General features: G+C 35.2%; 2 protein-coding genes across 2 annotated transcripts in view; one reads left to right on the forward strand and one right to left on the reverse strand.

The window, feature by feature from the left end:
• Positions 1–27,385, forward strand: part of LOC102019755 (arylacetamide deacetylase) — a 328,447-nt gene that overhangs the window by 270,234 nt on the left and 30,828 nt on the right. The gene's annotated exons all lie outside the window — the stretch shown is intronic.
• The window catches only part of LOC102007165 (arylacetamide deacetylase-like), a 26,977-nt gene continuing 4,973 nt past the window's right edge, over positions 5,382–27,385 (reverse strand). The window contains exons 2-5 of the mRNA XM_005393039.2: positions 13,619–13,841; positions 11,348–11,417; positions 7,850–8,021; positions 5,382–6,071 (exon numbers count right to left, since the gene is read on the reverse strand). Coding sequence (XP_005393096.1) covers positions 5,475–6,071; positions 7,850–8,021; positions 11,348–11,417; positions 13,619–13,841 — 1,062 coding nt within the window. The 3' untranslated portion in view covers positions 5,382–5,474. The remainder of the gene's footprint in view (positions 6,072–7,849; positions 8,022–11,347; positions 11,418–13,618; positions 13,842–27,385) is intronic.

A 27,385-nucleotide genomic window follows, 5' to 3' on the forward strand; every position in this document is an offset into this window, starting at 1 on the left:
CTGGAGTGTCATGGCATCATGGGCCCATTAGGGTCTCCTGGCCCCAGATTCAGTTTGTAATTTGTGCTCCTCAACAAGCTAAATAATTTGTGTGCATTGTTGATGAGAAACTCTTTCTTAACAACCTAAAGACTCTTTTATGATTTGGCCTCAGAGATGTGCCCAGTGCTTCTAAGGTGGGCATCCATATTATCCACAATTTACATTTATATTTAGGTTATTTTCAGGGAAAAGAACTAACACTTTTTTAAAAAAATAATTAACTAGTTTGATAGACTGAAATTCAAAAAATTCTGAGTAATTTCTACACTGTCATTTTGAAAGTTCAAAAACCTAGTCCAAACAGGTGAAGGGGTGTGTCCAGATCACCAAAGAGTGATAAGGAGAAGTCCTAATAAAAGCAGACTGTCTGTGTGCATGTGTGTGTGTAATGCATGTGCTTGTGTATGTGCATATCACAGAAATCTGGGCCATTTGGCTTTCTTTGCTTCTAATTTTGAAAGCATGTAATAAACTTTATTACATAGCTGTTGCTATACTGAATCCTGGAACACAACTTTGGAAAGTGAAGTTCACTGCAATGAATTATAATGTCTTTAAGCATTTTTTTTACTTATTTAAGAGTCCAATTATACATCACTATCACGAAGATAAGGATCCATTACAAAAGCAAATGTTGTCAAAACAACAACATATCTTCTTATACATAGAAGAATTATGTGTGAGTATAGGTGATAAAATTAAACATGTGGAATGAGTTATAAAACTAAGTCAAACAATACCAAATAATAACGTAGATGGATGTTTATTTAAGTACTCAAAATAATGCTTATCGCTGAGTTACCAAAATATGCCAGTAGAAAGCTATCACTTTTATAACTTGAAACTTTTGGTATTTAACATTTCAGCAGATCAGTGAATGACACTGATCTGGTTTACAGGGGTTTTTGCAGCGCGATCTCCAGTTACTATACACTATAGTGGCTGCACAAATTGCCACATCTTCTCTCAGATACCAGTTTATTTTTGGAAAAAAAAAAGTGGTAAATGCTTTCAAAATAGATCTATGGTTCATTAAAAGAATGCAAGAAGAAAGGAAAGGAGAGGAGAGGAGAAGAGGGGAGGGGAGGGGAGGGGAGGGGAGAGGACAGGAAAGGAAGAGCCTCCTGCTACATTTCTTGAGAGCTTTTTGTGAAAATTGTTTAACAGTTCAGATTTCTATAAATTTCATAAAAATAAAGTCAAAATATATAAAATATAGAGTTTAGGCAGTGTTTTCATGCTTTAAACATTAGAAATTAAAAGAATTAATAGTTTCAATTTATTCAGAGATGGTTCTGAATTATTTATTTTTCAGTTGGAATATTTGTCAGTTATATCAAATTTAGATATTTTTCTGCAAATCCACTTTAAAAGAAATGTTTAAAGACAGTCTTAAATGATAGACAACATAAGACTATGATATACCTTTACCATTTTAGCTTATGCTAGTTAACAAATTCTTAAAGGCTACAAGGAGTCAGATTAAGAAAAAATAAAGGAAAATAATTTCCAATCTGTAATTACTTTTAACACTGATGAAAAGTGGAAAGAAAAGGTATTTTTAAAAAAGAAAAAACAAAATGGATTATGTGTACGTACCTATTCCTCAAAACGATTCTAAAATGCATATACTGGAAACATGTCCTAATGAAAATTAAAAAGTAGTAAAAAAAACTACATTCAAGTTGTTTTCTTTCTTTTCTTTGTATCAAATGTCACCTTATCATTTTCTAATTGTGATAAATTTTACTGTTTGCATAGTATTGGGAAAGTGATCTAGCACCAAAAATCTAAACTCATTTGACTGCACCCATTTTTTCTTCTATGAAGAAGCAGAAAAACTGTGTTGAAGTCATGCATTATTTTAGAGGAAAAAATTGTTACACTTTTCAATCTGTTATTTTATATTAAGTAATCAACTCACTGATCTTTCATTTTCAAGAAAGAAATAGCACTGTTAATCTTAAATAACATCTTGCTTTCACAATAATTAATAGATCATTGACTTAACAATAAGTAGTTTGCATAATTTTGCATTTATTTATCCTTACTGTGGTACACATTTGGATAGAGAGGCTGGGTCAATTGGAGTGTAGAGGTGTGCAAACAGGAAATGAAATTAGAAATAAATAATAGCCTAGCTAGTAGATAAGATGCAATGATTGTTTGAACGTGAGTGTATAGGCATTGTAAGGAATCAAAAAATAAGAAGTGTTTAAAAATTGAAGGGCTAAATAAGAAGTCTTTTTAAGAGTTTTGCTCACAGAAGTGATATGTTTTCAATTTCATTTTACAAAGACTTTCTATATATGTTCAGTGTAGTTTCTAAGGGGACATGGTAAAAGCAGAGAAACCAATTACTATGCCACAGGATGACAAAAGAAATAAGATATAGTTCAATACTTCAAATAAATTCAGGAGGCTACCAAAAGGAATTGTTATTGTATTGATGTATTAAAGAAAGAAAAGAAGCAAAAGTTTTGATATTAAGGTTCCCTTGCAGTCACAAAAAGGAGAATTTGAATTTTTTATTTCATAAAGTATAAAAGTCCATGAATGGCAAAACCTTACTTTGAGAAATCCCTAGATATAAGTGTGGTCAAGTAGGCCCTTATACACCAAATTGTACTTCTGGGTGGGTGGAGGTTATTGCAGTCATCAACATAAAACTGAGCTCAGATAAAGGAGGAGTCTGAGCCCTAAGACCAGAAACACTCCAAGTAGAAGAGATCTGTACACACGGCAAATGCAACTGAGAATGACTGGCCCAGGAGCTAAAATGAAATCAAAGAGACCATAGCTTGTGGAGCCAAGTGAAGTTCTTTAACAAAAAGGGAGACTTCAGATCAAACTTGCTTGTAGGCACATCACGAATAGGACAGAGAATTGAGCCTTGAGTATGGCAATGTAGCAGTCATTCCTTTTAAGAAAATTTTACAAGTTGATAAAGAAAAATTGAAGACAGTGGTCATAAGAAAACATGCTGAGAAGAGAAAGGGAAAGAACACCGACACCCACAACTTAAAAGGGAAGGGGCTCAATTTGGCTCAGAGGATTCAGCATGTGGTTGGCTGGCAACAAAATAGATAAATGGTAACAAAAAAGTATGGTAGAACATAGCTGCTGACTTATGGTTGCTGAAAAGCAGATCACAAGGAAATAATGCCTGGGAGAGTACACAATCCAAAGGCAAGCCTTCAGTTACCCAGCTTCCCTAACTGGGCCCCGCCTTCTAACAAACAGTACATTGAGCTATGAACTTCAGGGGATTAATCCAATACCGCTGCTCAGATTCAATCACTTCTCCAGGAATCTTTTAATCTTGTCAAGCTGATAGTTAAGGATAACTGACAGAGAACAGAAGACTCACTTGAGCATACTATGATCCCTAGGCATTATGAATGACATTGTTAAGGGCTTCCCTTATTTAAAGAAAGAAAATTTCAGCACTTTAGTGGTTTTGTTCTGCCATATTTAGCTGCAAAGTTATATGTGCAGGTTGTCATTCTGACAAACAAGTAGACAAGTAGAGACCAAAGAGACCTGATGGTGTCCGTTCTCACTGACCATAGAGTAGTGAGGAGTATAAGACATTACATGAGAGCAGGGTATAGGAGTCCAATGTTGGTTTACTCCATGAGTTACAAGTACCTCACATATTATTAAAAATGAGGACCCAGCTTGAAAGAGCTTGAGTGTTTGTTATGCACATAAAAGAGACAGTTTTTTGTCACAGCACATTACACATCATGGCTGTGAGTGCATTTTATTCAAGGACCGCACAACAAGATTATTACAGAAAGAATTCCCAGGAACTGGAAATACAAATTGACAAAGGGGCTATCTTAATTATTACTGAGATTATCGATGTGATAGTGACATATTGACAGTAAATATAAGAGGATCTTTAGGAACCTAAAGTGGATAATGAAAAACTCTGGTAGCATTGTTATGTGAAGTTGTAAGCTGTTTTGAAAATAGCCTATGATAAAATATGGCACCTCCTCTCCTCTTATTCCTTCTTCTCTTCTAATACCTCTTCAATATCCTCTTGCTTTTTGGACAGCTCTGTAATATATAAACAATCATTTACTTAGAGTACAGAAACAGGGCACATCCCATTCAACCCAGCTATTCTCCTTCCATGTATTTTCTAAGAAAAACTGAAAACATCATACCACAGAGATATATGTGCACCCATGTTTATAGCAGCGCAATTTGCAATAGCGAAATTGTGGAAACAACCCAAATGCCCATCAGTTGAGGAATGGATAAAAAGATGTAACTATAAAGATGTTGAGGTTTTTATAGGTAAGTGGATGCGAATAGAGACCATACTCATAAGTGAACTAAATCAGACCCGCGTATGTAAACATCACATTGTCTCCCTAGTGTAAGAAACTGAAAAAGTAAATAAAATCTGAAAGGTACAATAGGTATTGTGAAAGGGAAAGAAACTGCCAGGAAAAGGAGCAATAAAAACAGGGCACAGACTGGGTTTGGCCTCCAGGCTATAATTTGCTACATCCAAACAAGACAGGAGCAGTGATGGTCTTCAAAGAGCAAAGGGCAAGGCAAACCGCATCGTCACCTCCAGGTACTTGGAAGAAGGAAAAATAGAGAACGAAGTGTCTTTGGGAAAACACTGGTTTTCAGTTATTTGAACTAGAAGAGAATGAAAGTTAACTTAAGGAATCCCTTTACCAACTTTGCTGATGCTAATTTTTGAAATGTTAGCTTCATGAACCTCAGGAAATTGAATTCCTGCCGTTCACCTTGTCTGCTTTATGCTGTCATAAAATTAATTTTGTGTGTGTGTGTGTGTGTGTGTGTGTGTGTGTTAATGCAGTGTCAGTCTACTACGAGGTATATCGCAGCCCTTTTTATTTCTTATTTTGAGACAGAATTTTTACTCAGTTCCTTGGTTTGTCCTTCCACTTCTAATCATCCTGCTTCAGCTTCCCAAGTAACTGCGATTCTAGGCATGTGCTTCCTGGATTTGGTAATTGTGAAAAATACTGACCTATGGTGGCATCATATCTAGGGTCAGTCACTAGGAGTGTTTCAAATCCTGTGCACTGACTAAAATGTTGATATCACACAGACAGAGAATCTTTTCTTACGTTTCTCTTCTTGCAATTATAAATGGTTACTAACACACAGAAAAGACGTTGTACAAGAAAAAGAAATTAAAACGTAAAATTTACAATATACTAGGAGAGTTGATGGAAATAGCACATTTGGGATGAGAAATGTTGCATGAAAGCCTTCTGAGTAATGAAAAAGACAGAAGATATTTGCAGCAAGAATTATTATACTACATGTGGAACTTCAATAGATATCTCTGAAACACACCAACTTTATTCCATATGGATTTTATGATGCATTCATAATTAATGTATTTAAAATATATACCAAGAGTACAGGTTTTGCTATAAATTTTTCTTTAGCCAACTAATATACTGATTTATCATTCTATGGCTAATTTTCAGTTGCAGAAAGGAAACTGCTCCGTGGAATCCATCCTCAACATGGTTATGGGTCACTTGAACTCCAGCGTTCCGAAGTCTGGTGACATACATGAGTCCATCATCTCTTAAGACATCGTATTGACAAGTGAGGACATACGTCAGGGGTAAACCACGCAACTTGTTGTCATCTGCCAAGAGAGGAGCTGCCCTTACATCTAGGAACCCAGGATATTTTTGAGATAATTCAGAACTACCATAAGTTGGGTTGTTATAAACATGTCCTTTTCTAAATCTCTCAGGAAGCAAGGAGCTCCAGTTTACAAACTTGAAGAGATGACTTGATTCTTCAGGTACATGTTGATTGGAAAGCATGGCTTTCTCAAGTGATCTGTCTGTTGTAAAATATTCACTCCAGAACCTGACCGTGAGTGACTTAGACAGTATCGGCATATGTGAATTTTCTTGATATGATGGTAAGTGTAAATCAAGAGATTGAAGTGCAGGATAAATTAAAGCCTGGATCTTGACTTTAGTCTTGACTTCTGGGTCACCTAAGAGCTAAACAAGAGTTAAGATGATTTGCACAAATTATTTCCTTTGAACATAATAAAATAACTACAACAAGATAACCTACATATAAATTCAGCAACTCAAAAAAGACAAGAAATAAGCAACATGATTCACCCACTTTGACAAAGTTTGAAGTGGTCAAAGGACATTCTAAAACTAGATACTCCTTAAGCAAGCATATGTTAGAATTAAGAAAAATCATGTACTCTATATCTTTTGAGGAAAATGCAAAAGGATCCAAGTCATAATTAGTAAGTGTATGTCATAGCTTTTCAACTAAGAATGACATACAAAAGCAATGGCATGTAGATGTGTAAAGTTAAGTTCATTACTTTTCTGTTAGTATAAAAGCATATTAAAATAGACTAGTGTAAGTTTTACCATAAAGAAAAAGAATCCCTGAAGTATTTCTGACTTTGTTTTGATCCCAAAGTGACACGCTGTTTTAGACTTGGGAAGGCTTTCTTTGTGAAATATTCCATGAAAATTATTCTCCCATATCAGGACCAATATGCTAATGTTTGTAAAGATTGGTGATCAGAAAAGTGGAATGCACAAATATTACAGTTGAACAAAAGTGATCCATAAAAATATTTCTTAATAACATTTCAATTTTTGAGATTATATTCTTTAAAATGTGGTTTTATATGTTCTCTAAGTGTTTATTGTACTAAAAAATTCTTCTGCATTATTTCAAAATAAAACTACTGGTACTGAGTATACCTTAAAATTTTGCAATTTGGGGATCTGTCTGCTTGTTAATTACAATTTTCAAAATGGGTCATTTTGAATATTTTGAAAAACATTTGTAAAGGTCATATAATGTTACCAGATTTTTTAATGTAAATATATGCGAGTGGCCCTCAGAACAAATCTGTGAGATACATGTGCACCCGTGTTTATAGCAGTGCAATTTGTCATAGCTAAATCTTGGAAGCAACCCAAGTGCCCATCAGTTCAGGAATGGATAAAAAGATGCAGCTATAAAGAAAATAAACTTGAGATTTTTATAGGTAACTGGATGCAACTAAGGACCATACTCATAAGTGAACTAAATCAGACCTCCATGTATAAACATTGTAGTGTCTCCTTAGTGTAAGAAACTGAAAAAGTAAATACAATCTGAAAGGTACAGTAGATATTGTGAAAGGGAAAAAAACTGCCAGGAAAAGGAGCAATAAAAACAGGGCACAGACTGGGTTTGGCCTCCAGTCTATAATTTGCTACATCCAGACAAGACAGAAGAAGTGATGATTGATTTTTCTTTATAGATTAGGAAATGAATGCTTAGAGAGACTAAATGTACTGGTCAAGAAGACATTTACAAACGCCTTTATCTCAAGACAATTCATGTCTCCCAATTTCTAACCTTTCTTGAAACAATATAGTGTTTTTGAATGTGCTGATAATATTCTCAAAGTAGTTAGATTATTTTGGTAATGGAAGGCTATGCCACAGATGAGTATTCAATACATGTGAACCTGCAAAAGGGTTAAAAGTCATTTTCTGTTCTCATTCATCTGACTAGTATATTTCACTAATACATATCAAATTTTAATTCAGTGATCTACTCAGATTACTGTTATTTCATTAAGAAAGTGAACAAAACCTTGACAAGAGCAGGAATTTTAACAATTTGATGTATTATCCATTTTTAGTAATATTCTGTTTAATATTAGAAGCATTGTCACTTTTATATTTGCAAATACATATTTATCTGTTTTTAAGTAGACAATTTTGAAAAACAGAAGTAATGAACATCTTACCTGCTGAGTCACCGCTGCAGCTAAATTTCCTCCTGCACTGTCTCCAGAAACACAGATTCTCTCAGGGTCTACACCATAATTTTCAAGAACAGTTTTGCGTAAGAACCATCTTAAAGCATTGTATACATCTTCAAATTGGACTGGGAAATGATATTTAGGTGCTAATCTGTAGCTGTAGAGACAAAACAGTTTTCTTGTCATTTTCCCAAATGCTAATTAAATATACCTGGCAGAAATGCACATGTAGTAATTGTCTAACATCTTTAATTAGAACTAAACGCAGCCACATAGGTGCAAATCATGAAAATGAACTTTGGCTGTGCACAGATGTCTTCCATTTTTTTTCTCTTCAACTCTTGAAGTACCCACTATCCTAATTTAGCAGGGTCATTTGATCTCCTAGAGTTTTGCCTTTGAAATACATAAACTTCTGTAGCATGTACACCTAGGCTGTTGGGCTTGATTGTCCAACACTATAATTCTGAGCCTCAGGCACATTGCTGTGTGCTTCTGTCTTCCTGTATAATACTGCACTGGTTAAATACAAGACATATAACTTATTAAAGAAGTGAGTAATACCCCTTAGATGAGTTATGTAAAATGCTCAAATTCATAGAACCAAGAAGTAAAACATTGACTTCTAAGTGCTGTTGAGAGGGACAGATGGGGAATTAGTAATTATTGGGTTGAATCAGGTAAAGTGGATATTATCTAGAGATCTGTTTTACAATATTGTAATAACATTAACAATAATGTGCACTTAAAAGTTGGTTTAGGAAGGAGATTTACTATGTCCTTATCACAGCAAATAAATAAATAATAAGTGAATAGATAGTACATTCCAACTTTAAAAAGCCATGTAAGTTGGGCTGCTTTCAATCTTGGCTTAACACAAACACTGTTAGAAACATTCTTGTATCTAGAATTTGGTAAACATCTATATCACTGTTGATATTTACCTGTGGCATTGATGTGTACAGTGTTATGATGTACGTGTAATTTTAGTTAGTAGTGAGTGTCAAAGAGATTTGAAATCTATTTTTTCTTTAACTATGAATTTATAAAAGTCTTTGGTGTCTATTTTTGCCAAGCTTTGGTGTTTTAGGTCTTTTTCATTTTAGTCATCATATCAAGTCTGGAGGTGCTGCACAGCGCATTCGATTTATATTTTCCTGGTGTGTACTAAATGTTCTTATATTTATAGACAATTTTGATATTCTGTTCTGTAAAGTTCTTCTCCTGTATTTTTAATAATTTGTAGGGGTTTGCATATTTTAAATAAGAGAAGCATATTATATTTTAGTATTTTTGTATCTATACAAATATAAATGCACAGATATTTCAAGACTAATTTTCCTAATTAATATTAAGTCTTAATTTTAAGGTAAGCACTTTCTTTACATGTCACAAAACTTACTTGAGGTATGTAATTCAAGAGTTTTTAATATACTTAAGTTTTTCAGTGATCACCACAATCACTTTGAGAATATTTCCACCACACAAAAAAATAAAAGTAACCACAATAACAGCACTGTACCCCTTGGCAGATATTTCTTATTTTCTGTTTCATCCATTGCTATTCTGAGGCACCCACTAATTTGCGGATTTTCCTGTTCTAAAACTTTCATAAAAATGGAACAACACAATGTGTTGCCCTTTGAGACTGGCTTCCTTCACATAACATAACATTTTCAAGATTAATCCGTGTTTTAATGGTAGTATTTCATTTAATATCAAGTAATATACAGTTGTGTGGATATATGACATTTTCTTTTTCAATACATTTATTGATGGACATTGAGTTGTTTCTACTGTAGAGATTTTATGAATAATGCTGCTACACATACTAAAGATTTTTATGGATGTAATTTATTTGGCCTTGTGTAAGCACCTAGAACTGGAAATACTAAGTCATATGGCAATTCTATTTTTAACATTTTCAGGAACTGCCAACCTATTTTCCAGAGTGTCTATACCGTTTTATATTTCCACTAGTGATATGTGGGGTTCGTTTTTTGTTTGTTCTTGCCATAATTTGAATTTATCTGTTTTTTAAAATTACAGTTATCTGAGGAGATATGAAGCAGTTTTGATTTGCATTTTCCTAATGACTTTTGATGTTTAGCAGTATTTCCTTTGCACATTGCTCATTTTAATTATAATAGAAAAAAATTGTTCATTTTGGACTGAGAGTCTCATTTATATTTAATGTACATAAAATAAGTATATATTCAAAGGAAAGGCATGAACTTGCACAAAACTAAAATTTTACCTTCAATCCTGTTGAGATTTATTAGTCATTTCAATAAACCAAGCACAAATGTATATCTTACAGTTTCATTTGATGTGTTATAATTAAATAAACCATGTTTAAAAATAAACTTGAATTACAAATCACAGCACAAGTATAGATTCTTCTAATTATTTTTAAAAGATATTATTCTAGCTGGGTGTGGTTGCACATGCCTGTAATCCCAGCACTTGGGAGGCTGAAATAGGAGGATCGTGGGAAGTTTGAGAGCAGCCTGAGCTATAAAGTGACATCAAGGCCAGCCTGAACTGCATAGGGAGACCCTGTCTCAAAAACGGGAAAAAAAATATTCTAAATCCTTCACTTTCTGGGAATCAGTTACAAACAATATTGAGCATAATTATGTTTTGTAATGATGTCCCTAGACAAGTGTTTATGAAACCTTTATTTCTTCACCGTTTCTTCAGTTTCTGAAATTTAAAATTAATAACTAGACACTTCCTACTTTTCATTTCATCCATCTTCATCTTAAAGTGTAAATTAACCTTTTGTTTCTATGGGTTTCTCTATCCTGGATGTTAAAAAAATGGAGTTATACAAGGTATGGCATGCTTCTACTACATTAATTCCAATTTTACTATCTCACGATGTTTCTTTCAAACACAGATTACTGATCCAACACATTATTTTACACTAACTCACTGATGTTATTAAACGTGAGAATAAAATTTAATGTTTTAAACCACCAAGTGCTAGACACTAAGATAAGATAATTTCAAGAACATTGCCACTTAGTTTTCAAAGTGACACCTAATGTAGCAGTACTTTATGACATGGTTTTATAGATAATCATCTGACTCCAGCAACCTGAAACTTAAAGATTATAGTTGAAAGTTAATCTAAACCAAGTAGGTATGTACAATGATAACTCAATTTAAGCTTATGTAAAAAATATCTTTACTCTCACTTTTTCCTAGCTGCCCAAATAGCACATATCAGACTGCATACATGCACACACACACACACACACACAAACACACACACACACAGACAAACACACACACACACACATTTTGTTTTTCTCAGTGCCACTCTGGTGAGAGCTAGCCTTTTAATTACTTCAGTGTCAATTAAGAAATGTATATGTTTTGGCAAATCATCATTCAAGCAGGCATCCGTCATTCAAGACAGCAGAGAGAATTTAGGTAGTTAAGGTATATACAAAAATAAAATAACACAGGTCTTACTTAATTGATATGACAACGGCATCAAGTCTCTCTGCACTCAATCTTGAGAGCAGGTCATAACTACGTAAAGCTTAAATAAAAGAATAAAAGCCAAATATTAGTGAAAATCCCCAAAGGAAAGGAAGGATTTTTTAAACAAAAATCGACTGTGTTTGTTTTAGATTCTTGCAATTCCCTACCTATTGTATACCAAAATAACAACAAAAAGAATATAATGCTGTACTTATCCTAAGAAAGCTTTCACCTACAATTTGGTGGAATTGCTCACTGAATTTTCTAGTTTCACTTCTTTCTTTACACTTCTTCTTCTGCATATTTTGTCATTTGTCCTTCTTGGCCAGCAGCATTCTCCAGAAGATTGATCCCAGGTCCCATTCTATAGGCAATATTGGTTTGTTTTACATGTTGCATATACACAGGTAAAAAAGATAAGCCACTGATTCGATGGATGTGAGGACGGATATGTGACCTAAGTGTTACAAACAGATTTTGTATAATGTAGAACAATGATCAGCATCTGTATGGAAAATATTACCTGAAAATAAGTTGGATAGAAAGATGCTGCCTTAAAAAGCTGGAATTCTCTCATTTTCTGTTGTGTCTGTCCGCCTGAGGTCTGGTTTGTCTCTCTTCATTCTTGTCTAGGTAGAAGACTGCATGTATTTTTTGTTCAACTTTTTCTTTCCATCTACATCTAATTAATTTACCAATGCTCTAAATCTTTCTCCCTGCCTCCATTGCCTCTGTAATGTTTGTTCATTGTTCAACAATCTGCTATCCTCTGTATGCTATCCAATTTTCTTAATTCTACCCACTTTATTTTGTAGTACTTAAGATTGAAACCAGGATTTCCACTGAGATATATTCAAGTTCTTTTAAAATTATTTTATTTGGGGACAAGGTCTCAGTAAGTTGTCCAAGTTGGGCTCAAATTTGTGCCCATCTTGCCTTATCCATCAGGGCATTTACTAAAATTTTATATCTCCTCCACATAAAAATCAAACAAAATGCTTTTACTTAATTCTCCTTTCAATCTATTATTTTCTTATTCTTTTTACAACTAAGTCTAAGTTCAGAAATCATTTATCTAATGTCTTTATGTCTTACTTTTTGCTGTTTGAAATGTGTATTTATGTAGGCATCCATCAAGTCTCTGCTCAGCCTTATGTACATAAAATATTCTACATCCAAAAGGTATATTTCTGTCCCATTTACTTGGCATTTTTTCACCATTCACTACTTGTTAATCTCTCTTCTTGAGACTCTCACCTTTGGCTTTCTTTTCATTTTATGACCTTTGATCACTTTGCTCACATTTTAATGCTTTGATTACTGTTTATTCTTCTACCCAAGATTTACTTCTGTGTCCTCCACAATCTGTCCTCCCTTTCCCAGTTGTCCTATCAGAAACAGGATATCATTTCATCTGTCTCTCTTTTTCTCCCCTCCTTACTTTGTTCTCCTAATTTCTCATATCATTTGACACATTTCAATTAATTTTAAGCCTGTAACATTTCTTCTGTACTAATTTATGCTCCCTCTCTTCCCTTCCCTCAGTTTATTGATACTTCATTAATGGGAGGTAAATTGGTGACTATCAAGCATGCTCTTGAAACTCTGCAATTAGAATCTGCAAGCATATTCTACAACTAGAATCAGTTAAGTAATATTTGTTACTTATATGACTGAGCCTAAGGTCTTTATCCCAATTTTCCACTTTTGAATATACCCTCTTTTGACTATGGTTCTATACATCTAGGGACTGACAACCATTGTACCCATTCTTGATTAATCTATTTTTCTCTACATTTATCATTCTATGACAAACATTGCATTGTTTACTTATGTATCCATTGTTTAGAGATTGTCTTCATTAGAATTTAAGGCCCAAGAAGAATTTTGTCTCTTCCAAGATCCCTACAATGTTCCTGGAAGAGATGTAGGCACACAGTTAGTATACAAATAAATTACCATGTTGCTGAGGCCTATAAAACCAAATACAAATGACTGAACTAGTGCTTATGCTTTCTTAAGGTAATTCAATAACAGGAAGACTTGTGTTTTCTTAGCATTGCCTGGTTTAATGAAGAAAGTCTTATATGGATGAGAAAGAGTGATTCAAAGGTTCAAGGAATGTTGAAACTTGTCAGAGATCAAAGCAAGATGGACAAAAAACACTGCAGTGACTTTGCTAAAAGGCACAATATACAGCTGTAGTGAGACATTTGCAAACTACTCCAGGGTCAGACACCTTTCAAAAAATTCACCTACCAGCACTTCCAATACACCAGCCACCACCATGGATAAAAAACACAGCCCTTCTTTGTGCATCCAATTTCCTCTTTGGTACATACACACGGACAGGAACATTACTGAATTTTGTCTCAGTCACAGTGACATTTTCATCTGAAGTTGGTGGGATTTCATCAATGACCTCAGTTAGCATAATTAAATCAACAAAATGACAAAGTCCCAGAAACTCAGCAAATGAAGCCTAAAAACAAAATTAATGAAAGGCCTTAGAATTCAAATTCTGAATTTAAAGAACTTTATGAAAGTGTAAATACTTGATGCTTAACTACATCAAATGAAATAAAAAATTCTTATATACGAATACCCCTTATCCTTTTAGAAGAAATGGAAATGCAGTAAGTATGCCTACAGTAGTTATTCGGAAAGGACGAAAGCAATTATTTAGTCCTATTCCACAAACTTTCAGATTCTTTACTAAGCTTTAGGATTGCATATATGAACAAGATAAATGTACTTCCCAAGAAATTCATAGTTATGGGTCAAAGACGGGTAAGTATATTGTTATAAAAATAAGATAAGTGTTGCAATAGAGAGCTCTGGACCAGGTATTTTGACCTAGGTCACTGTAATTTGACCCTTGAAGAAAAGGTCTTCCTTGAGAATGTAATTAAATAAAGGAAGAAAAAGAAAAAGAATTCCAGGTAGATGTACAAGTGCATCCTGGAGATGAGGGGTTCTTGTTGATGGTGGGAGGAATAGTTTTAAATTATATGTAGTAGGGAAAGGGACAGGGAGATGCAGAAGAATAGAGAAGGGAAGTAAATATGATATATGTAGGCACCAATTCCCCAACTCCCCAAATTTTATGTAATGATTATATTTAGTGAATATACATCAGTAAGAATATTGCAAAAATAAAATACATTATAAAATAACTGATGCATGTGGAGAGGCACTATTGATGGTAAAGAAATGGGTGGAGACAAGGGCAGCCTGCTTGCCTGCAACCCTCTGCTTCTGCCTTAGAATGAGATTGCAGTCCAGGCATTTAATGAGAACTAGCCTCAGTAATACTACCCTAGCTACCTGTAAAACATATAATCTTATCACACTTGTTTGAGAGAGAAAGAAAATAAGCCCAGGGAAGTTCAAAACTAAAATTAGTCCAAATACACATACACAGTTAGGAAATGATATTCTAAATCCATTTAATTTAATTCTGGAGTGAGAATATTCATTTATAGCATAATTGCAAGGTGTAGTAATGCTTCATTCATGGCACAAATGTAGACGTATCTCATCATATCTCTTCATAAAAATATCTCACTAGATCCTTAGTGACTGACAAAATCTGAAGAAGCCAGATAAACTATCTATGAAATCCCAGATGAACTGATGAAATTACAGCAAACAGAAAGAGATCATTTGGGGGTGAAGAACTATATTAAAATACATATTAAAATTTGTATCATTTGTGAACTTTGAAAATATATTCATAAGTCATCAATAGAAGTGGAAAAATAAAGCTAAGAATACTACCACAGGGAAGGAAAGCTCAAAAACTACATACATGACAGATTAAATGAATAATAAAATGTAGTTAATAGTAAGACTCAACAAAAACTGGAAGAATACTTCATAAATATAGTGAAAGTTGAGGAAATGTGAGAAAAATAAAACTACTTCTTAACTCTCTCATAGGGCAGTGTTACACATAGAATAAAATTAAAACTACCACTGAGCATAAAGCACTGTATTCTATGACACTTTTCTCCTCTCAATTAAACTGTAGCATGATCCCATCAATTATAAATGTTTAATATAATTTTTCCAAATTATGAATATTTTGTAGTTAAAAATTATGTGCTTGTTGTTGTGTCTGCTGAAAAATATTTCTTCAGTACTTAGAGTAGTTGCTTTATTTATTGTTTATTGTCACAATTTGATATCTACAATGATCACATCTATCATAGGGAATTTGTATCTGTACATAATATACCTTCATTTGTCTTTTTTTTCCCTTCCCTATCCTCTCCCCTCCCTCTTTGTAAAGCTTTGTTTCCATTTTATCCTCCTTTTCTTATTTTTTTCATTCCTTCCTAACCCTTCCCTGCTGTTCTAATTCCCCTTTCCTTTTGAACAATTTCTTTTTATTCCATAATACCTATTATAAAATTTGGTCATTACTTACACTTTTAGTTTCTCACACCAGAGAGACAATGTAATATTTACACATGTGTGTCTGATTTATTTCACATAATAATATGGTTTCAAGGTCCATCCCACTTAGCAATAAATGTCTGAAGTTTATCCTTCTTTATGACCAAATAGTACTCTGTTATATGAAAATATCACATCTTCTTCACCTATTCATTGATTGATGGGCTTTTTGGTTCATATCAAGATGTACTACTACAAACTGTGCCACTACAAATGTGGATGCACGTGTATAATAGTTGCTGATTCTTTGCAGTATTTCCCATGTAAGTGGGTTTTGTTCATTATGTCTTTGCCTACACCAATGTCTTCAAGAGTTCTATTTTCTCTTCCAGCAGATTTAGTGTCTGTTTTAATAAATTTACATCTTTGATTCATTTGATTTTAGTTTAGTACATGTTGATAAATATGGGTCCAGTTGTAGTCTTTGGCATGGGGAAAGTCAGTTTGTCTAGGAGTTTGTCTAACATCTTATTTTAGAACCTATACTTCTTCTACTGAAGGTATTTGGCCCCTTTGTCAAAGACGGGTGTATTTGGACCTGTTTCTGCATCTTCTAATCAGTTCCATTGATCCTCTGGTCTGCTTTTTTGCCAGTACCATGCTGTTTTTAATCACTGTAGCTCTCTAGTATAAATACAAGTCAGAGATTGTAATGCCCCCTGCCTTGCATTTGTAGCCCAGAATTGCTTTTGCTATTCCAGGGCTCTTTTGGTTCTGAATGAACTTTAGCATTATTTTCTCTAATTCTGTGAGGTGAGCTAACTGTATTTTGATTTGGATTCCGTTAAATCTGTGTAACAATTTTGGGACTATGGCCATTTTCACTGTTAGTGTTTGCAACCCAAGAGAAAGAGACATCTTTTGATTTTCTGATATCATCTTCAACCTACTTTTTCAGAAATTGTAGTTTTCTATGTAGATATTGTTTACTTCCTTGGTTAGATTGATTCCTAAGTATTTCATTTTTTTGTTGCCACTGTGAAAGGTGTTGTTTCCATAGTTTTTCCTTTAGTGTATTTGTCATTTGTATACAGGAATGTTATGGATATTTGAGTGTTGACTTTGTATCTAGCTAGAGGACTGAATTTTGTAATTAAATCTAGAAGTCTTTTGGTGGAGTTTTTGGGGTTTTTTATGTAGAATGTCATGGAATCTGCAAATAATGATAATTTAACTTCTTCCTTTTCTATCTTTATTCCTTTTATTTCTCTCTCTTATCTAGTTGCTCTGGCTAATGTTTCCAGAGCTATACTAAAGAGGAGTAGTGATAGTGGGCATCCTTCTCTAGTTCTTGATTTTAAAGTGAAAGCTTTCAGTTTTTAACCACTTAGTATGATATTTGCCGCTGTTTTTTCACTGATGGCTTTATTGTACTGAGATAAAGACCATCTGTCCCAATTGTCTCTAGGACTTTTATCTTGAACGGGTGTTGGACTTTGTCAAATGCTTTCTGTGTCTATTGAGATGATCATGTGATTTTTTCTCTTTGGCTCTGTTGATATGGTGTATTACACTTATTGATTTGTGTATATTGAACCAACACTGCATTCTTGGGATGAATTCCATTTGCTCATGGTGTTTAATCTTCTTGCTGACTTGTTTCATTCTGTTTGCTAGTATCTTACTGAGGATTTTTGCATCTGAGTTTATTAGTGAGATCAGCTGTATTTCTCTTGTTTGGTTGGATCCTTCTCTGGTTTTGGAATCTGGGTGATAATTGCCTCCCAGAATGAGTTAAGGAGTACTGCTTCCCTTTCAATTTCATTAGAGTTTGAGGAGTGATGGCATTGGATCTTCTCTAACTTCTGTGTAGAATTCAGAAGTGAATCCACCAGGACCCGGGCTTTTATTTATTGGTAAGATTTTAATAACATTTTCAATTTCATTAACTGACACTGAATTATTTAGAATTTTTATATATTCCTGATTCAACTTTGGTAATTATACTTACCTAGGAATCTGTCCATTTCTTCTGTATTTTTTTGTCTTATTAAAATAAAATTTTGCTCCCCCATTCCCCTATTGGAGCTGAGCTGCACCTCGGACAGTTTCGGGTACTCAGGTGAGCCACTGCTGGCCTCACACATAACCTTGGGTGAAGGCAGAAACCTGGACAGCTTTAATGGTCTGGGGTCCACTCCCTGCCCCTCCCCTCCTCCCCTCTTCACCTCTTGGAGCTGAGCTGCACATTGGACTGCAGAGGGAACTCGGTGAGCTGCTGTTGGCCACACAAATGAGCTTGGGACCAGGCAGAAACCCAGACAGTGCTGGGGCTGAATCGAGGACATCTTCAGGAAGCTCAGTGAGGCGTGGCAGAGCCTCCCTGATGAGAGTGCAAGGTAGGCAGAACCCCGGCACCCTCTGGGGCCTTGGTGGCTACTGGCCACACCCATACTGTGACTGGGGAGGCTGGGCTTAATTCCAGACACCTTTAGGAACCCCAGTGAGCTACTCTGCTCCCCCCCCCACTAGTGTATGAGGCAAGTGGAGCCTTGGAAAACTTCTGGGGCCTTGGTGGCCAATGCCAGAACACCTCACAGCCCCCCTGGGAGCTCAGCTGAAACCTAGACAGAGTCAGTGGCCTCGGGGAATCCACCCTGACACTCCTCTTCCAGTGTAGGAAGCAGGTTCTGTCCTGGGCAATATCTGAAGCCTTGGTAAACACGATCTGCATCCCCCTTACTCTTGTGGAAGCTAGGCTGAACACCAGACAGTTTCAGGAACTCTGGCAAGCTTCTCCCACCTTGCCCATACACTCTTGGAAGTCAACTGAATGCAAGAAAGGTCAGGAGCATCTGGGACCCCACCATGCCAACACTCATCAGCACAACGGCTGCACTGAGCACTGTAGATCTGCAGACTCTCTCACTGCCACTTACACACAATCAGGAGAGTGAGGCTGCACTCCAGGAAGCCTCCAGATTTTCAAAAATGAAAAAACGAAGGAGCAAAATGCAATCCCAGACCTCCACACCACACAAAACAAGTCCAGGAGACATCAACACAGAAGAGCCTGGAAGTCATACACCTGAAATTTCTGAAATGATAGCAATTGAAGTGAAAAAAACAACTCCATCAGGCTATAGAAGACATCAGATCAGAAATATTATCTCAGGTGAGAAAGATAACATCCAAAGATGACATAGACAAGAAAATAGAAGAGCATAGACAACTCATGGAAACTTTCAAGAAACAATATAGAAAAGAACTAGAAGGTATGAAACAGATGCAGACACATATCCAGGAAGTTAAAAATTCCATTGAAAGCTTGCAAAACCGCCTGAACAATGCTGGAGATAGACTTTCAGACCTTAAAGACAGCACTGCCACTAAAGAACATGAAAGGAGGGATCTCTGAAAAACAACAAGGAACTGGGAAATAACATTTCAACAACTGCAAGATGAAGCAAACAAAATCAAGGTCAGAGTAATAGGTATTAATGAAACACCAGGTGTCAATATAAGTGACATAAAAAGACTATTTGCAGAAATAATAGAAGAAAATTTTCCAGGCAAGGAAAAGAATCCGACATCCAGATAAGTGAAGCATATAGAACTCCAGTTAATCATAACCAAAATAAATCTACACCCAGACATGTAGTGATCAAGATCCTGGAAACTCAACAAAAGCTCAGAATATTAAAAGCTGTCAGAGAAAAGAAACAGATCACCTATAAAGGTAAGCCTATCAGAATCATGGCAGACTTCTCAAAACAAACTATCAAGGCAAACAGAGCTTGGAGTGAAGTATTTCAGGTACTGAAAGAAAATAACATCAAAACCAGACTGATGTATCCTGCAAAATTATCTTTCAAATTTAATGGAGAAATAAAATATTTTCATGATAAAGAACAACTGAAGAAATTCGACTGCCAAGCCAATCCTATAAAGAGTACTAAAAGATATTCTAGAAAGAGCTAAAACAGACTGAAACTTTCAGAACAACAGAAAGGAACACCAAGCAAAGCAAGCAATTTAACAGAGGGGAAAAGGAGGATCCAACTGCAGGAAAATAGCATGAAAAAGATAAGTCAGAACATATTAATTATAACCATCAATGTAAATGATCTCAATGCACTAACCAAAAGAAGCAGACTAGCAGGGTGGATTACGAAACAAAACCCAACTACACATCGTATACAAGAAACACATTTAACTCAAAAGGAAATTCACAAACTGAAAATTAAAGGATAGAAAAGAGTACTCCGTGTGACAAGAACCCAGAAAAATGTGGGTGTAGTTACTCTGTTTGCAAACAATGTGAACCAAGAACAATCAAAAGAGATGAAGAAGATCACTACATACTTGTGTGCAGGAAGCTTCAAGAGAAAGAGATAATAATCATACACATCTATGCACCAAATATAGGAGCACCCCCCTATATAAGACAAATTTTAACAGACATGAAAAATGAAATAAGTAGCAACACAATCATAACAGGGAACTTTAACACACCATTGTCACAGAGATATAGATCAACTGGACAAAAAATTGGGAAAGAAATAACAGAACTTAACCAAACTTCTGAACATATGGAGTTAGTAGAACTTAGTAGAACACTCTGTAGAGTGTTCCAACCAACAGCATCAGAATACACATTCTTCTCAGCTGCACATGGGACCTTCTCTAAAATAGACCATATACTAGTACATAGAACATGTTTAAGTAAATGCAAAGGAATTGAAATTATCCCATGCATACTATCAAATAATAGTGAAATGATATTGGAAATTAATGACAAAAGAAAACACAGAAAAGGTTCCATAAAAAGGTAGAAAATAAATAACATCCTCCTGAACAACCAATGGATCACAGAAGAAATCAAGGTAGAAATTAAACACTATTTACAATCAAATGAAAAATGGAGATACAACCCACAGGAACCTGTGGGACACAATGAAAGCAGTCCACAGAGAGAAATTTATAGCAGTGAACTCCCACCTTAGGAAAACAGAAAAAGCATGAATAAACAATCTTATGCTGCACCTTATGTTGCTAGAAAAAGAAGAGCAAATCAAACCCAGAGCCCAAAGAAGGCAGGAAATTATAAAGTTCAGAGCAGAAATTAACACAATGGAGACAAAAAAAATGCAAAGAAGTGATAAATCAAAGAGTTGGTTCTATGAAAAAATAAATAAAATAGATAAACCCCTAGCCAACTTTATCAAAAAAAGTAAAGAAAAAACTGAAATACACACAATAAGGAATGAAAGGTGTGAAATCACTACAGATCCTGAAGAAATTCAGAAGATCATCAATACCTACTTTGAAAATCTTTACTCTCATAGGATGGAAAACACAGAGGAAATGGACAGATTTCTAGATACATATGAATTAACAAAGCTGAATGAAGAAAATACAAAAATTCTGAATAATTCAATATCATCCACTGTAATTGAGAATTTAATAAAACTTGCCAATGAAGAAGAGCCCAGGTCCTGATGGATTCAGAGCTGAATTCTACAAGAAATTTAGAGAAGATTTAACAGCAATTCTTCTCAAACTCTTTAATGGAATTGAAAGGGAAGGAATTCTCCCCAACTCATTCCTGGAGGAAAGTATTATGCTCATATCAAAACCAGAGAAAGAGCCAACCAAAAAAAGAGAACTACAGGCCAATCTCCCTAATGAATATAGATGCAAAAATTCTTAATAAAATACTAGCAAACAGAATACAACAAGTCATCAAGAAGATTATACACCACAACCAAATGGGATTCATACCAGGAATGCAGGAATTGTTCAGTATATGCAGATCAATTAATGTAATACACCATGTCAATAGAGCCAAGGACAAAAATCACATGATCATCTCCATTGATGCAGAAAAAGCCTTCAGTAAGGTCCAACACTCATTCAAGATGAAAACCCAACAGAAAATAGAAATAGATGGCCTTTACCTCAAGCTGATCAAAGCAATCTGTGATAAACCAACAGCTAACATCATACTAAATGGTCAAAAATTGAAAGCTTTCACTTTAAAATCAGGAACAAGACAAGGATGTCCACTGTCCCCACTCTTATTCAATATAATTATGGAAATATTGGCCGGAGCAATTAGACAAGAGAGAGAAATAAAATGAATAAGAATAGGAAAGGAAGAAGTGAAATTATCATTATTTGCTGATGACATTATACTCTACATAGAAGACCCAAAAAACTACACAAAAAGGCTCATGGATTTAATAAACAAATTCAGTAGTGTGGCTGGATACAAATTTAACACTCAAAAATCAGTAGCATTCCCCTACACAAGTAACAAACAGACTGAGAGAAATTAGGGAAATCACACCTTCACAATAGCATCTAAAAGGATGACATACTTAGGAATCAATCTAACAAAAGTAGTAAAAGATCTATACTGTGAAAATTATACTACTTTGAAAAAAGAGATCAAAGAAGGTAACAGAAAGTGGAAAGATATTCCTTGCTTGTGGATAGGAAGAATCAACATTATGAAAATGGCCATACTCCCAAAAGTGTTGTACAGATTCAATGCAATCCAAATTAAAATACCATTAGTATACCTCACAGATATAGAGAAAACACTCTTACATCTGCAACCAGAAGAGGCCTACAATAGCAAAACCAATGTTGGGAAACAAAGGAAAGGCAGGAGGCATCACAATTCCTGACTTAAAATTATATTACAAAGCTACTGTGATAAAATCATTATGGGACTTGCACAAAAACAGACCTGAAGATCAATGGAACAGATTAGAAGATACAGACACAACTACAAACACACTTAGTCACCTTATCTTCCACAAAGGGGCCAAACATATTCAATGGAAGGAAGATAGCCTCTTTAATAAATGGTGCTGGAAAAACTGACTTTCCACAGGCCAAAAACGAAAACTATACCCATGTCTTTCACCATGCACTAAATTAAAGTCAAATGCATCAAAGATCTAAATATTAAAACAGAAACACTAAATCTTTTGCAAGAGAAAGTAGGTAAAAATCTTGACAACATTGGGGCAGGCTGAGAGTTCATGAACAAAAACCAAACTTCATGGGAAATACTTCAAAGAATCAACAACTGGGATCTCATCTTATTGAAAAGTTTTGGACATCTAAAGAAATCACCAAAAATGTAAAAAGAAAACCCACGAATTGGGAAGAAATTTTAACCAGCTACACCTTAGACAAAGGAATTCTATCTAGGACATATAAAAAATTAAAAAAAAATCAGGCCTCCCAAATTCAAAGACCCAATCCAAAAATGAGCATCTGAGATGGATACACACTTCTCTAATGAAGAGATACTAATGGCGAATAAATACATGAAAAAATGTTCAACATCATTGGTCATTCGAGAAACTACACTGAGATTCCATCTCACCCCAGAAAGCATGGCTATCACCAAGAAATCAACCAATAACAAATGCTGGAGAGGCTGTTGGGAGAAAGTAACCTTACTCCACTGCTGGTGGGAGTGTAATTTGGTGAAACCACTGTGGAAATCAATTTGGAGATTTCTCACACAAGTAGGATTGGAAGTCCCATTTAACCCAGCTATTCCCTTTCTGTGTATTTTCCCAGAAGAATTAAAGACATCATATTCCAGCTATATATGTGGACCCATGTTTACAGCAGCACAATTTGTTATAGCTAAATGTTGGAAACAACCCAGATGCCCATCCACTAAGGAATGGATAAAAAAGATGTGGTATTTTTATACAATGGAGTATTACTGAGCTATTAAAAGAGGTAATCTCAAGGCTTTTGTGGGTAAGTGGATGCTACTAGATACCATACTCATAAGTGAAATAAATCAGACCCAGATAAGTAAACATCATATTATCTCCTTGGTGTAGGAACCTGAAAGGCTAGATAAAACTCAAATCATACAATAGACCATAGGAAAGGGAAAGAAATCACTCAAAGGAAAGAATAACTGGGATGAGGGAAAGAAGAAAAAAGAAAGAAGGAAGGCAAAATAGAAATATACATATAGGAATAGCTGCGATAACTGTACTGCTGATGTCTGATGGTGTGCTGAAATGAGGATTTAATGATTACAGTTTTTTATATTCTGATCGATTGTGCATGCTGTGTTGGTGGTCTGAGCGACTGATTTGAAGGTAACAGTACACAAGGCAATTACAATGGTGAACTCCTACCATCATGTCTAGTAATACTCTGTATTATCTCTACTATTTCATCTAATAATTATTTTCTTGTTCCCTATAATGGTTTTAGCAACCTTTCATTCTTACATCTGGTAATGTGAGCAATGTAGTTGAGAATAACGATATGTAATGTAACAACCACTGTTGATTCATGTTATTTTGTCTTGAGACTGTATCACTTTGAATGTTCTTGCTTTGATTTGTTTATGTTGGTGATACTGGTATGCTGCTACTGTTGTATTTCTTCGTTGTTTGTTTCTCATTTACTACCCTCTTTAAAATAAAAAAAAGTAAAATAAATCAATAAAATAAAGTTTCTTAGAGTAGGTATTGATAATCCGAATTTCCACAGGATCCATAGTGATTTCACTTTGTTCATTCAATCTTTTATTTTCTTATATTTTGGATAAGATTGGTTAAGGTTTTATCAATTTTATTCAGTCTTTCAACGACCCAATTCTTCAATTAATTGCTCTTTGTATTTTTTCATAGTTTCAATTGCATTAATTTCTACTCTGATCTTTATAATTTCCTCTCTCATACAGGGCTTGACTTGTATTTTATCTTAAAGCTTGAGTTGCCAACACTAGGTTTTCATTTGAGCTCATTTTGTTTTCCTGATATGAGAATTCACCATTATTAACTTCCACTATAAATTTTAAGACTGCTCTCATCATGTCCCATAAGTTTTGATATGTTGTATTGTCATTATCATTTGATTAGAGATATTGCTTAATTTCTCCTTTAATTTCTTTAATTGCGTCTGTGACCCACTGGTTGTTCAGTAGGGTGTTATTTACTTTCCATGTTATCATGGAGGTTTTGTGGCTTCTGTTGCCATTGAGTTCCAATTTCATTGCATTATGGTCAGATAATATGCATGGGATAATTTCAGTTTCTTTGCATTTATTTAAACATGTTCTATGGGCTAGTATATGGTCCGTTTTAGAGAAAGTCCCATCCATAGCTGAGAAAAATGTGTATTCTGATGTTGTTGGGCAGAACACTCTATAAACCTCTACTAAGTTCAGTTATTCACAGATTTGGTTCAGTTCTCATATTTGTTTGATGATTTTTTTCTCTAGTTTATGTATTTGTGACAATGGGCTATTAAGGTCTTCTACTATGATGCTGTTAGTGCTTATTTGATCATGCCCATTAATATTGGTTTTATGTATTTGTGTGCTCCTTCATTTGGTACATATATATTTATGATTATTATCGTTTCTTCAAGTTTAAACTTATCAAGTATGTAGTGACCTTCTTTATCTGTTTTGATCATTCTTGAAGTTCAATTTGTCTGCATATAGAACTGCCATTCCTCCTTTTTCTGGGTTCTTATCATGTGAAGTATTATTTTTCATCCTTCATTTTCACCCCGTGAATTTCTTTTTGAGTTAAATGTGTTTCTTGTACAAAGCATATTGTTGGATCTTGTTTCTTGATCCATTCTGCCAGCCTGATTCTTTTGATTAGTGAATTAAGTCCATTTATATTGATGATTATAACTGATATGTGTTGGTTTATCCTTACCATATTATTTTCTTAGTGTAAGTTCCCTGTCTTTCCCCTCTGTTTGATTGCTTACACTGCCTGGTGGTTCTATTGGTGTTCATGCAGTTATGATCATATTTGTCTATCTAGAATATGTTTCAGTACACTTTGTAGAGCAATTTTGGTGCTTACGAATTTGTTCAATTGCTCTTTGCCATGGAAGAATTTATTTGTCTATTAATTTTGAAATATGGTTTTGCAGGGTAAACCATTCTGGGTTGGGAGCTGTTTTCTCTCAGGACTTGAAATACTTAATTCCAAGTTCTTGTTGACTTGAGGGTTTGTTTTGAGAAGGCTGCTGTGATTCTGATGGGCTTTCCTTTATAGGTGATCTTTTTCATTTCTCTAATAGTTTTTAACATTCTGTTCTTCTGCTGGGTTTCTGAGATCTTGATTTTTTACATACCTTGCTATATGTTTATTTTTGTCATGGCTGACTGCATTTCTATATGCCTCACTTACTGTATGTCAGATTCTTTTTCTACACTTGGGAAATTTTCTGCTATTACAGTCATTTGTGCTGTTCTTTGTTTTAATGTCTTCTAGCTGTAGAAGGCTTCTTTTTTTTTTTTTTTTTTTTTTTTTTTCTACGGTACCAGGAACCGAACTTGCGACCTTGCGCTTGCCAGGCAAACGCTTTTGCCGTTGAGCTAAATCCCTGGCCCCAAGATTTCACTCTTTTTATGGCTAAATAGTTGGAATATAATTTCTGCATGAAGATCTGGAAAGAGAAGGGAGTGAGCCACCCTGATCCTTTGGGGGAAGAAAGCCTTTTCCACAAGGAGGGGAAGCCCTGGGCCGAGGTCCTCCAAGAGAACAGGGTAGGGGCAGGGCTCAAGAGAGCAGCAGGAGGTGAGCAGAAGGCACCCCCAGCAGGAAGCGCATGGGTGCCCCACGCATGTTGGAGCAGGATCTTGTCTGACTGGTGCGGCATATCTAATAAACATTCTAACTGCTTTGTTCTGGCCACTTATGGAGAACAGATGAAGAGGGTCAAGTTTAAACAGAAAGATCTTTTAGGAAGCTACTGGGTGCTCCCTTTGGCAGCACATACACTAAGGATTGGAAGATACTGAAAAGTCCTGGGGAGGCAGAGTGGCCTGAGCTTGTGATGTAACTCTACGACAGGTGATTGCCTTCTCTTAGGTACATAGCGAATAGAGACAACATGATTTTCTGAAAGGTTAAACACAGTGAGAGAAAGACTAGGAAAAGTCAAAATGACTCTGGTTTCTGGCCTGAAAAATAGGGACCATGTAGTTTCTGTTTATTAAGGTAGAAAGAAGGAATTACTGGGAGGGGTGAGTGTCAATTCAATTTCAGACAAGTATAAAGGGTGTTAACTATTACACACCTCACGGAGCCTTGAGGTGACCATTGGATAAGAAATCGGAGTTTAAGTACTGGTGGTATAAATCAGCAGCAGAATGTGAGCTCAGCATATGCAGGACCCCAGATTTAATCCCCGGCAGGGGAGAGTTAGAGACAGAGAAAGCTCAGGAGAAACGCTGACTGGAGGCACACATTTTCAGTCCTCCAGATCAAAATGAGATCTGCAGACTGAGGCAATCAGCTAAAAAGTAAATGTACAAAAAGATATAAATGAAAGGGCAAGAAGAAAAGCCTGACGCAAGATCTCAGGGCAGCTTCAAGAGGCTGCACAAATACCAGTTTACATATCCTTCTGTTTCCCTAAAATGAAAATCTAGCAATAAAATAATCTGCCTTGAAAACTAACGATCAAAAACGCCAGCCCCAACCGGCTATCCTTGCCTCACCTGGCTTACAAGAGTAACCACGGAGCAAGAGAATAGTGACGGCAGGTGAGGCAAGGACAGGCTGAAGGGGCAGGCAGTTTTTGATCTCTAGTTTTTAA

Source organism: Chinchilla lanigera, unplaced genomic scaffold (assembly GCF_000276665.1).
Source record: "Chinchilla lanigera isolate Chin_1 unplaced genomic scaffold, ChiLan1.0 scaffold00047, whole genome shotgun sequence".
In the NCBI taxonomy this organism is placed as follows: domain Eukaryota; kingdom Metazoa; phylum Chordata; class Mammalia; order Rodentia; family Chinchillidae; genus Chinchilla; species Chinchilla lanigera.